This window comes from Sceloporus occidentalis, unplaced genomic scaffold, assembly GCF_023333645.1.
Source record: "Sceloporus occidentalis isolate IW3139 unplaced genomic scaffold, rSceOcc1.0.p SCAF_21, whole genome shotgun sequence".
Classification (NCBI taxonomy): Eukaryota; Metazoa; Chordata; class Lepidosauria; order Squamata; family Phrynosomatidae; genus Sceloporus; species Sceloporus occidentalis.
In genome coordinates this window covers 2,912,105-2,924,646 of record NW_028317001.1, presented here as the reverse complement: position 1 = coordinate 2,924,646, position 12,542 = coordinate 2,912,105, and the positions used below count along the sequence as shown (strand labels likewise).

Sequence of the window (12,542 nt, the reverse complement as noted above, 5' to 3'; positions counted from 1 at the left end):
AACCATCCGAATATATATATATATATATATATATATATATATATATATAAGAATCCCTCAAAGCAAACCTTGATTTTGCTCTTTTAAATGAGGGACGCCATTCTTGTACACCAGTCTTCCCCAAACTGTGCCCTATAAGAGACTTGGGACTTCAGTTTCCAGAAGCCACAGCCATGTTGGCCAACAGTCTGGGATTCTGGGAGCTGGAGTACAAATCCCTTAAATAGCACAGTCCGAGGACCACTGTACTACACCATGAGTATCCATGGATTTTGGTATCTACGAGAGTCGTTCCTGAAACCCCAACGTTTACGAAGGGCTCAGTGTAATGTAAAGAGTATAGCATTGGATGATGGCTTTGGAGAGCTGGGTTCAAATCCCTGTTTGGACAGGAAACCTACCCTGGGGCAAGTCACAAGCTCTCAGCCTCAAGAGGATAGCAACAGCAAGCCCACTCTGAACAAATCTTGCCAATAAAACTCCATGATAGGGTCCTCCTTAGGGTCACCGAAGTCGGAGACGACTTGAAGGCACACAACGACAACGTAAGACGCTTGAGTGACCATTGCTCAATGGAACTGACCCTTGAAATCAGAACTTTACCTAGAACTGTGAGGATTAGGATCTGAGGTTGGCAGAGCTTCTGTTGGTCATGTAAGGGAGCGCTCAGACCCAATTCCTGGCATCTTTGGGTAAAAGGATTTCGAAGGAAAGGATGGGAAAGACCCTTCTTCTCTCCAAGGCACCCTGGAGATGGCATGGGGCTGAGAGGTGCCCACCCCTCGGGTTCATGGTCTGAATTTTTGGGGGATGAGTGAAGCAGCAGGGCCACGCAGGCCCTATTAACATCGCCTTAGATGGGTGGGTTACTCACCCCTTGGATGGCTTGCCAGCTTCCTTTGTGCATCTAGGAATAGAAAGGAATCTATTCCAGGCCTTTGCCAGATAAGACTGAGTTGGCAAGTTTGGACTTAGCTCTTTCTTCCTCTGTGAGATTGTGTATCCCTGTTGTTGTTGTTTTCCCCAACGGGGTTGAGAGACCCCTTTGTCCCACTATATATTTACAACAACCGGTAGGTCAGGCTGAAAGAAAGAGACTTGCCTGAGACGGGTTTAAAACCTGGAAGACATTTTAAGAGATACAGTCCAAAATAGACACTCTTTTCACTACCTGAGACTTTTGCAGAGCGAGACAACACTGATCGCCCAGTACAGCGTTGGTTTTTAAACCCAGTCTGGAACTGGTTTTAGCCTTGTAGGTTTCTCTGCGAGACAGGAGATAAAACCACACTTGCCTATTTTGCATCGCTGCGCCAAGGGCGGCCGAGACACAAAAATGCCTTGTTAGTTTTGCGGTGGAAGGGAAACAGCTCTGTGCATGCTCAGGGGCATGCTCGGGATTGACTCATGTGGCCTGATGCTCAGTTTCAGCGCTGAGATGCAAGTTTTGGGGGCAGTGAAGTCATCTCCCGTTGCGTTAGGCCTGTTACCTCCAGCCAGCCTTTCTATTCCTCCCTTCCAGACAAGACGGTTCCTGACTCACGCAACCTCAAGAGACCAGGTTTGGTGCTCACATCCTGCCATAAAAGAATGCATAGACATTGGGTTTGTTGGGTTCATATCAAGACTTGTAAAATCCCCTCCAAATGGACAAAGGGGGGATTCTGGGAGTTACGATTCCCCCAGACCGTGCTCAGTTCAAATTCATAGGGCAGAGCAATTTCAGTGTCTGGTTGCAACCCCACCTGAAACGAACCAACAAATAAAGGTGATTTTTTGCTGGAAGTAATTTTAGGCCCCAAAAAAAGAAAAAGGATCCACCCAACAGCTGGAGAGGAAACTAGCAAAGGAAGCTGCCGGCAGAAAACGTATGCATACCGATTGGGCAACCTAAATAACCATCTCGCCCAAATTCCACCGACCGGCAAAACCCGTCGCAGGTATTTTTCCGAGGGTGGATGAGGCGGTTGAGAGACAAGATACCTGATGCGATCTTCTCTTTTTAGGACATCCCTGGGGCAATGTTTCCCCCCCCCCCCCTGTTTGCATCTGCACTAAACACACGTCCCACCTTTCCAAAATGGTTTGTGGTGATCAAAATAGCCTTGCGGAGGGGGGAAGATCACCTGTTTTAAGACTGCAAGCAAGCCTTAAAAAGTTGTGGTCCCCAAAGGAGCGTTTCTTCCAAACTCAGTGTAGAAAGGGGGCCTTCGAAGCCATCTACTCGAACCCACTCCTCAGATCTATAGTCTGGGATGCATCCAAACTCCCCCACAAATGTCCATCCAGCTTCTCTTCAAATAGAAAAGGATATTTACCTCCAAAGCCACCCTCTGCAAATAATGCAGTTTGATACTACATGGCTCAACGCTAAGGACATCTGGGATTTGACGTTTGTTGTGGCACCAGGGCTCTTTGACAAAACAGGTTAAACATCTCACCAAATTACAAATCCCTGAATGCCATGGCATTGAACCGCGGTAGTTAAAGTAGCGTCAAAGTGCACTGTGGACTGGACCTGCTAAACAGACATTCGGCATATAGACCAGTATGGCCTAACAGTTAGCGATTTTCAAGGACTGGAAACATGGGAATCTCCAAAGATCCCGGGTTTGGAAAGTTTTGGGACAATCCGTCAAGCATGGAACTTAAAAGAGTTATAAAAATGGAAGGATAAATAGAAGCTGTGCAAGGGACACACACATGGAAGTTTCCTCCGAAGGTCACTCCAAGCCACAAGAGACATCCGTTCTTATCGAGCGGAGGCATATTTTCCATTTCCATCCCCTCTTCCCCAAAGCGAACGGTTTCTTTCCAAAGAGATAAAGCCTGCTAGTCTGTTTTGGCATAAAAAGAAATAGAGATATCCAGTGCCACCTTTGAGCATCACAATAGTGGACTCGGGCGGCACTGGACCGGAGCCCACGAAAGCAGGCGCTGGCAATGTCATCCTCTTCCCAGTTGGACTCAAAACTGCGACTGGGGATGGATCCACACTGAAGAAATAATCCAGTATCACACCACTTTAACTTTGCAGATGAAAATCGGGATGCAGGTAACGCCAAAGCGCGGCCAAGATGCCCCAATTATGGATGAGGATGTTAAAGTGGTATCGAAGTGTATTATTTCTGCAGTGTAGACTCGATCTAAGTTAAACAGATCTTCAACATACAAACCAGTATGGCCTACGAGTTGCCGAAAAGATAGGAAAGGTTACAGAAGTTTGCTTTTGTTTGAGCCAACTGGGAAGGATGAGATTCTGCCTCTTCCTCCTCTCCCCAGAAAGTTAATGGATTGCAAACTGCTTTTGCCTTTTTGCAGCAATGGATGTAAGGCTGAGGACAAAGGGAGGACTGAAAGGAAAAGCCGGGACATTTTCAACGCAGTTGGAAAAGTTTTAACCTGGCATATCGAGATGGCTGGAAAGTGTGCGATATTGGATGCATATACACACACACACACTTGCATTTTATCACCCTCCAGCAAAAGAAGAACCGTGAAATGGATAGTGGGCAGGGTCCCGTGTCCATCTCCTACTATCAAGTCTTCCTCTGCTCAGGCGGGGAGATGACTTACTGAACCCACAAAAGGAAAGGGGAGAAGGAGGAGGAGAAAGAGAAGGCCTTTCTTTTCTCCAACCCTCCCCAGACCTGCCCCACTGCCCTGAAGCTGCTTAGTATGCACAAGAGGGCACTTTCCAAAGGACAATGGAGGAGAAGGGAGGCAGGCATTCCCACAAAAGAGCCAAAGAGCCTGGCAACCGTTCCCAAGCTCTCCTCACCCCCTTCTGCCCGGTCTCTGAAAGGCTGAATGGTACATCCGGAGATGGCACAGAAGTCTAGAGATGGCACCGGTCTGGGGAAGGATCCCCCAAGGCAGCTTTGACCCAGGATGGGTGGGCATCCCTTCAAGAGCCATGCTTCACCGACCAGCTGGCTGGCACCGAATGACCCTTGTCCGTACCTGTATATGTTTTATAAACTAGGTTCTTCTTTGCAGCACGCCCACTTTTTTGCCATGCATCCACCCCTGTGCCCTCAAAACAGTGGCACTCAGCACTAGCATGGCTCAGCCGTCTATACCAGGAGCCCAACAAGTACACCTTTACGTTGCTGCGCTAACTGAAAGGAAAGGAAAAGTCTTTTCGCAAAGCCTTCCAAGTCCACGAACGAACGAATATGACCCGCCTTTCAATAAACTGGTTGCTTCGCAGATAATCATATTGGAATAATAACAAAACACAGCCCACTTTCATTGCTGAACATATATATAGCGAGAGAGACAGAAAGAGAAACAGATAGATAGGGGTCTGGGGTCTTTTAATCCCGAGCAGACCATCGCCCCAAACTCTTGGCCAAAACATGCTCCTTTGAACCCCACCAGAGAGAGAAAAAGAGCCACTCCTAACCTGCCAAGCAATGCCCATTTCTTCCTCCATGCCCCCCACACATAAAGGGAGACATCAATGCAGAGGGGAGAAGCTCCCCTGGTTTTTAGAGATCTTTTGCATTATGAAGTTGGACCTTCATATGGTTTATATATGGCTATTTCTAGCGGGGAGACACATACCCCCAACCCACTGGTTTGGGGGATTTCCTCCAGAATAGAGTGTCCTCTCTTGGAAAGTCTAGAGGGGTGGATTTTGCCAACTGAACCTGGCAAGGTGAAGGGGTCCCTGGGAACAGTAAGACCCCCCCCCCCAAAAAAGTGACAGCCACCTCCGCCTTTGCCCTTTCTTCTTTGTGGGTTCTTTTTCTTTTGCAAAGGGAGGAATAGTGTTGCAAGGAAGATAGGTGTCACCCAAAGCAATCCCTCTCCCTGTCTCCCCCCCAAACAAACCTGGCTCCTGGCTTTGGCCTTTCCTTCTTTGATGGAGGGGAGTGGGATAATGTTGGCTTCTCCCTTCCCTATCTGCAAAGAAAAAAAACCCAGGCCACCCACAGCAGTCTCCCCCTAAAACAGACCTGGCTCCGGCTCCTCGGGTCTTGCCGGCTGGTTGCCCATCTTGGGGGCTCCTCTTCTAAGGCTCCCTGGGCCTCTTCATCTTCTTTGGGGGGTGATGATGGTGGTGGTGGGGAGACCCAGGCTGATGGCGAAGGAGGGATCCAGGGGGTCAGTTGCTTCCAGGGCTGCCTCTGAGGCCAGGCGGCTGGACCCTGCCCTGCTCCTTCTGCAGCTCAGGCATCTTCCCTCCTCCCTGGGGGACCAGCCTTCCTTCTCCTTCTCCTCCCACTTCGTTACAATGGGGCTGGGCAGGCTTCCTTTCTCTGCCCCACTCCACGCCTCCTTCTCCCCATGGCAGTCGATGCAGCAGCTGCTGCTGGAATGAATGAATGGATGGATGGAGCTGCCAAGGGAAAGGCAGGGAAGGAAGGCCTCCTAGAGGCAGAGGGAGGCACTGCAAGAGGAGGAAGAGCAGGAGGAAGAAGGGGGTAGAAGGAGAAGGAAAGAGGCAGAGGAGGAAGACAAGGCAGGGGAAGAAGAGGAAGGAGAAGAAAGGAGGCAGAGGAGGAGGAGGAGGAGGAGGAGGAGGAGGAAGACAAGGCAGTGGAGGAAGAGGAAGCAGAAGAAAGGAGGCAGAAGAGGAGGAGGAGGAGGAGGAGGAGGAGGAGGAGGAGGAAGACAAGGCAGTGGAGGAAGAGGAAGCAGAAGAAAGGAGGCAGAAGAGGAGGAGGAGGAGGAGGAGGAGGAAGACAAGGCAGTGGAGGAAGAGGAAGGAGAAGAAAGGAGGAGGAGGAGGAGGAAGACAAGGCAGTGGAGGAAGAGGAAGGAGAATAAAGGAGGCAGAAGAGGAGGAGGAGGAAGACAAGGCAGTGGAGGAAGAGGAAGGAGAAGAAAGGAGGAGGAGGAGGAAGACAAGGCAGTGGAGGAAGAGGAAGGAGAAGAAAGGAGGCAGAGGAGGAGGAAGAAGACAAGTAAGGGGAGGAAGAGGAAGAGGAAGCGGAGGAAGAAGAAAAGCCAGTGGAGGGAGGAGGAAGAGGAAGAAGAAAGGAGGCAGAGGAGGAGAAGAAAGGAGGCAGAAGAGGAGGAGGAAGACAAGGCAGTGGAGGAAGAGGAAGGAGAAGAAAGGTGGCAGAAGAGGAGGAGGAGGAGGAAGACAAGGCAGTGGAGGAAGAGGAAGGAGAAGAAAGGCGGCAGAAGAGGAGGAGGAGGAGGAGGAGGAGGAGGAGGAAGACAAGGCAGTGGAAGAAAAGGAAGGAGAAGAAAGGAGGCAGAGGAGGAGGAAGAAGACAAGTCAGGGGAGGAAGAGGAAGAGGAAGCGGAGGAAGAAGAAAAGCCAGTGGAGGGAGGAGGAAGAGGAAGAAGAAAGGAGGCAGAGGAGGAAAAGAAGACAAGGCGCAGGAGGAAAGAGAAGGAAAAAGAGGAAGACGAGGAGGAGGAGGAGGCAGTTGAGGGAGGAAGAGGAAGAAGAAAAGGGGGGAGGAAGAAAAACCAGTGGACTGTGGAGGAGGGAGGAAGAAAGAAGGAGACAGAAGAGAAAGAGGAAAGGGAAAAGTGGAGGAGGGAGGAGGAAAAACAAAAGAAGGAAGAAGAAAAGGCAGTGGAGGAAAGAGGAGAGGAGGATGAAAGGAAGGAAGGAAGGAAGGAAGGAAGGAAGGAAGGAAAGGAGGAGGAGGAAGAAAAAGAGGAAGAAATCCTAGGATTCCCTAGCATGGGGCCATGGCAGATCAAGTGGTGTCAAACTGGTTTACTTATGCAGTGGGGATGCAGCCTAGAGTTGTGTGCCTATGTGTGTGGGAAGCTTGACAGATCTAACTTTCTGAGGACCAGGAGCCCCTTTGGATTGCTTTGTAAGACCCCAAGAGGATCGAAGCAGGGGTCTTAAGGCCCCTCTGACCACCCTGAAGGGCTGCCCCTCTTCTCCCCCCCCCCATACATCCCATTTCCCCAAAATTAAACCCAGCTGTTTTGCTACCAACCCAACAGGATGAACGCTTTGCCTCCTGGTGGGTTGGGAGGAGGCAGAAAATTAAACATACGAAAACCCAGGTACTTACAGGCCTGTAAAGTAACATCTTGGGTGCATCTACACTGTAGAAAGGATGCAGTTTGACACCACTTTAAGGGCTGCTGCTCCATCCCATGGGATGCTGGGACTTACATGGACCTGGGCCTTTTTCTGCCAAAGAGTGCTGGTGCCTCACCAAACTACAAGTCCCAGGATTTCTGTAGGAGGGAGCCGTGGCAGTTAAAGTGGAGTCAGACCACGTTGTTTCTCAGGTGTAGATGCATGCCACAGAGAAAGCAATGACTTCCGAAGGTACCGGTTCCGAGCCCTAATTCCTATTTCGATCGGAGGAAGGGATATCAACAATCCAAGATACACAGACGGCACCATACTACTAGTAGAAAAGACCACAGGCTTGGAGCAATTACACTTCTCCCTCCGCATTTGCTGGGGTCAGGGGCGCAGGACAGCCACGAAAGCGAAGAAACCGCAAACAAAAACACAAACAGTACTTTTTTAACCTCTCGAGGGATTTCCAGGTCCTCCAGCAGAACTTTACGGTCAACATCTGTCAGAATTTGAGCACAGAATCACGTTGGAGGACCCACAAAAGCCCAGGGAAGTGTTTGCTCTAGGAATCTTTAGGTCCTCCGGTGCAACTCTATGGTCAACCTCCAGCAGAATTTTTCTGGAGGACTCAAGAGATTCCTAGAGAGAGCAAAATAATGTCCACAGAGGATCTACATCATGCATTCATAGTGGCACCATTAATCGAGGTCCATTTGGAGGCAGTCAATAACAACAACACAACAAGAGGGCTCGATAACCACCCACCATGGCTAAGAAGGAAAAGGCGGCGCATCCGTTACATTTCAGGATGCCTCCCCTCCAATACCGAACTCATCTATGGGATTCCTCCTTGGCATGTGGCCCTGGTCTGCGTTTCCTGAATCCAACTGAGCCGAAAACGAGGGCAAAACGCACACGCACACCCCCCACAAGTCAAGGAAGGCCTCCTGTTCCCCTTTGATGTGACAGATTGCAAGAAACAGGCCTTGTCAAATGCCAGAGGTCTGTTGGGGTGGGATGGGGGAGGCAATAACACAACACACACACAACATATACATACACCCAAGCACAGGGTCTGCAAAGGCTTTGGTTGGTTAGGAAGAAGGAGTCTGTTTGCATTTTATGAGGGAAAGGAAAGGGCTCATTAAAAGGGGGACCAAGACAACCAGGTTTTATTGGGGCTGTTTGGTCCTTCCAAGGAGAAAAAGGAAGTCTGTTAAAGGAAAAGAGTGTAGGCATAACAACTAGAGAGGGGCACTGTGGTGCAGAGGTTACGGCTGCGGAGGCTGGGGTTTGAATCCCTACTTGGGCATGGAAACCCACTGGGTGACCTCTGGGACCCTGAGACTTTAAGGTCTGCCAACCCTAGGAATTGTTTAAAAATGCAAAGAGGACCGATAACACCCGAGAGATGCGATGTAGAGAAGAAACAAAGGTGTTGAACAACAGGATGACCATATTCAGGCTGACTGCAAACATAAAATCATATTTTCCTTTATCTTTCCTCTAACATCCCAACCCTAAAGTGAACACGGGATTATTTTAGGGGGGTTTGCTGCGACCAAATAAAACGCCAATTGCTTTGGAAAATGATTCCAGGGGCATTAAGGGACTCGCATGCTGTCAAGCCATGCATCTTAAAATATTTAACAAGGACTCCAAAGCTTTAAGAAAAATCAAAACGTCCACTGTTCAGTTTTGAACCCGAATATAAAACACTGACACTGCATCAGAGTATGCTTAACTGGATCTCTCTCTTCTCGAGCATCCACAGGTTTTGTTGTCCATGGAAGGTTACTGGAACCAAACCCCAGTGGATACCGGGGGCCCGTTGTACTTATTTCGTTTGCGAAAGATAAAAGTCAAACAAAGATGGGGAGGGATCAGGCACCCGCTGCTGGATAAGACTGCATTTTTCTGGCAATGCCTCAAGCTGAAAACGCTCGCATCTGGTAAGGATTCTGCAACCTTTTAGACTTTACGCTGCTGGCACTCTCTAGCGGTTAAACGACAGAAGTGCAAAGAGGTGAGGCAGGAAAACCTGACGGAGAGTTCAAAGCCAGGATGGACAGGAAACAAATATTGCTTCCTGTTTCCCGTCTCCGTAAGTGAAACGAAATCCCAGGAGATGCGTCCTATAACTTTCACAAAGTCTGCCTTCCTGGGGATGAAAGACGAATAGAGGATTGTGAGGCACCAGGAGGGATCCTTAGAGTTGTGGTCCAAGAGAACAACTTCCACAAGCGCTGCCCAAGAACACACCAGACTACTATTTTTAAGGAGGGAAACCCTGGGATTTCTGTACTGAGTTTAGAAAAGGGTAAGATTTCACCCTTGCTGAGTGCAAAATGCTTTTACCCTTTAACCCTCTGAACTCAGTTTGCAGCAATTCAAGTAAGCTGAGGACAGAGGGGAAAAGCAGGAGGAGGAGGAGAGAAACTGGGACGTTTTAAAAGCACCAGAGAAAGTGGGATGGCAAACTGGGAATGTCCCTACCAAACTGGAGCAGTTGGAGTGGATGCTAAACCAATCCCTAGTCCAGTCGCCAACTCCAACTACTCTCACCGACACAATAAAAATGCAGCACATATGTTCATTATACGGAGAGAAGGGTCAGCCAAACAGCTTCCCAGGACTTCCCTACCTGTGCTGGGCCGCAGCCGGTTCTCAGCCAGTTCTGAGATGGCCCCCGTCGTGATGGTCTTCTTCAGCCGCGAAGCCCCCGAGGCCGCCATGACCCCTGGTTTGTTCAGCATGTCCTCGCTGCTGGCTCTTTTCAGCTGTGAGAGAAAGGAGAGAGTTAGAGAATTTGGTCCATGTCCTCGGTTCCCCTACCTCTGCTGCTAAACGCATCCACCCAGGCGTAAATGTACAAAAACCCAGGCACGGATGTATCTATGATCTGACACACAGTAAGTAAAAAACAGTAATGCTCAGCAAAGCAGGAGGCAGTAAGGAAAGAGGAAGGTTGCACGACAAGTGGACTTATTTAATGAAGGAAGCCACAAAGGCTGCCCTGGGTTTGCAAGACCTGAGCAGAGCTGTTGACTTTTGGAGGTCTCTCATTCATAGGGCCACCACAAGTCAGAGACGGGTTGATGGCAAATAACAACAGCAAACATGGGTTTGCTGCTGCATAATATGCTGATCTGGTGGCAGCTGGGTTGCAACCAGTTCCCCTTCTGCTGCCTTTCTCCAAACCGCTGAGGGCCTAAAGGAAGCCAACACATCTGGAAGGCCTTCTGGGGTTTTGGAGAAGCTTTGACAACAGCTTGTGGTGGTTTTAGAATTGTATTTTGATGTGGGTGGATGAGCGGAGATGTAAAAGGATAACTTCCTAACCCTTTGCTCCCTCTTTTTTTGGGAACAAGCCTCCAAAGAAATGGTAGCACAGAAGGTGGTAGACTCCTTCACTGGAGGTTTCCATGCAAAGTTTGGATGCCCAGCTCTCAATAGTGCTTTAGCTGTGGATTTCCTACACAGTTTTAACTCTGATTCCATACCTCTTCCAACATTTCAGGGCTCATGTGGCTAAGGAACATCAGAATGTGCTCAAGATGGCAAAAGTTAAAAAAGAGGGAGAAGACACAAGCTAGGAGAGACTACCACAATTTACTTTTGCCTGAGCCTAATAGGAATGGCTAGATTCTGCCACCTCTCCTCTTCTCTCTTGCTGAGTTAACTGAATGCAACAACTTCTGCATGTTGAACTCAGCCTCCAGGAATTTAAGGAAGCTGAGGACAGAGTGGGAAGAAGAGCGAGGAAGCAGGGCATGTAAAAAGAAGCTGGAAAAGTGAGATGGCACAGGATTAATCGGGACTGTCCCTGCCAGTTCTATGGCACCCAGTATTTTTGGCCTACAAAACCTTAGGAGAGGATCACCAGAAGTCAGAGTCACCTTAAAGGCGGGTAACAACAACACACAGTCACATATGTAGAGAGAACTTGTAGTACCTTTGAAACTCACTGGAGTTTCAAAGGAAGTTGGCAGCATGAGGTGAGATGCATTTAGTGAGGAAGTAGACTTAAAGTCTACGAAAGATGCCAACTTCTTTCTTTCGGTGAGTCTCAAAGGTGCTACTAGATACTAATTTTACAGACTAACACGGCCATATCTTGGAATGAACAGTCACATAGTACAGTTCCATAATTTTCCCCAGAACTAAGTGTTCCAGGGCTGGATGGAGGATTCTGGGTGTTGCAGTCCCAACAACAAATGGGTAGCATGTTCAGGTGGTGTGGAAACTGGACATGTTACTGGGAGGTTTTTTTGGACTGCAACACTCAGACTCTTCCATCCAACATTTAGGTCTGGAGACAATTATGGAACTCTGCTTTTCTGCACACATGCGTACACACAGATAGAGAGAGAGCGTGTTCGGAAATCTCTGCGCCACCCACCGTGCTGCCCACCTTGCTGAGCCGAGAGTCGAAGGCCAGCGAGGTGGAAGATTTGGAGGTCTTCATGCCCCCCGAAGGGGTGGGCAGCAGCTTCCCTCGATCCATTCCATGGCTGCCTTGCTTGGATGCGACGGATGCGCTCCATGGCCGGGCTGCGCTTTTCATTTTCCTTCCGGATGTGAGGACGTCAGCCTGCAAAATAATTAAAAACACAACATGAAGTGTGTGTGTGTGTGTAGGAGATGAAGGGCAGTTATGAGAAAAGCAGACACAGGAGGAAAACATCTGGCTAAAGCTTACACAGCAGCTGGAAGAGATGGGCCAAATATGCTGCCATATGTCTCGCACACAGAGTTGGAACATCCTCACAGAACAGCTTTTACGTACCCTCCAAGATGAAAACTGGGAAAGCTATGGCCAAGCCACATCCAGGACAGATCAAGGTACCAAAAGTTATTAAAAAAAAAAGCGGGAAGGGAAAGGATTTACTGGGGCTGCCAAACCGTAATATTTTTAGCCAGATATGACAATGGTGACGATGGATGATATCACATACAGCCCACCTTTACCCAAAAAGTGGGATTCAGAGGCAGCTTACAGGTATTAAAACACACAGAGATAAATGTACATTTGGAAGACATGAGTAAAACCCTACAAAAAGCAACTGTCAACATGCAATTAAATTGTCCAGAGGATTAAAAGCCTTTAAGGCAGGGGTGGGCAAAGTGTGCTTCTGGGTGTCAGAAGGCCCTTCGGATGAAGCCCACAATATATTGATTTTTAGGATAGAGCTGAACCCCTTTATTTTCCAGCCCACATTTCATTGCAGGCTTTGTTAACTGTATTCTGACTGCTTTTCCTCCATCGAAGCAGACCAATACGAACGTTTCCTCTGACACATTTTTTCCTCTACATCCCAAGCCTCACGACTCTGTTCTCCTTCGCCTGATGTGGTACCGGATGCTGAGAACGCCAGCCTTTTGGAGGCAGAGGAGTGGGCGGCCAGGGATGGGAAATCTGTTTCCAATAGTCTTTCTGTTCCTTCGCCTCCTCCGCCAAGGACTGGCAGTAGGAAAAGCATGGATGCCGCCCTGGATTCCTTGCAACAAGGATTAAAATGTG

At 48.9% G+C, this 12,542-nt stretch overlaps 1 protein-coding gene across 4 annotated transcripts in view; it reads right to left on the bottom strand.

Moving 5' to 3' along the window:
• The window catches only part of SPECC1 (sperm antigen with calponin homology and coiled-coil domains 1), a 58,070-nt gene that overhangs the window by 37,002 nt on the left and 8,526 nt on the right, over positions 1-12,542 (bottom strand). For 3 of the 4 annotated variants that reach the window (XM_089484095.1, XM_089484096.1, XM_089484094.1), the window contains exons 2-3: positions 11,421-11,612; positions 9,663-9,798 (exon numbers count right to left, since the gene is read on the bottom strand). In XM_089484095.1, coding sequence (XP_089340221.1) covers positions 9,663-9,798; positions 11,421-11,585 — 301 coding nt within the window. In that variant the 5' untranslated portion in view covers positions 11,586-11,612. Of the gene's footprint in view, positions 1-4,964; positions 5,304-9,662; positions 9,799-11,420; positions 11,613-12,542 lie in introns of those variants that run through there. The other variant, XM_089484097.1, reaches the window with a different exon arrangement.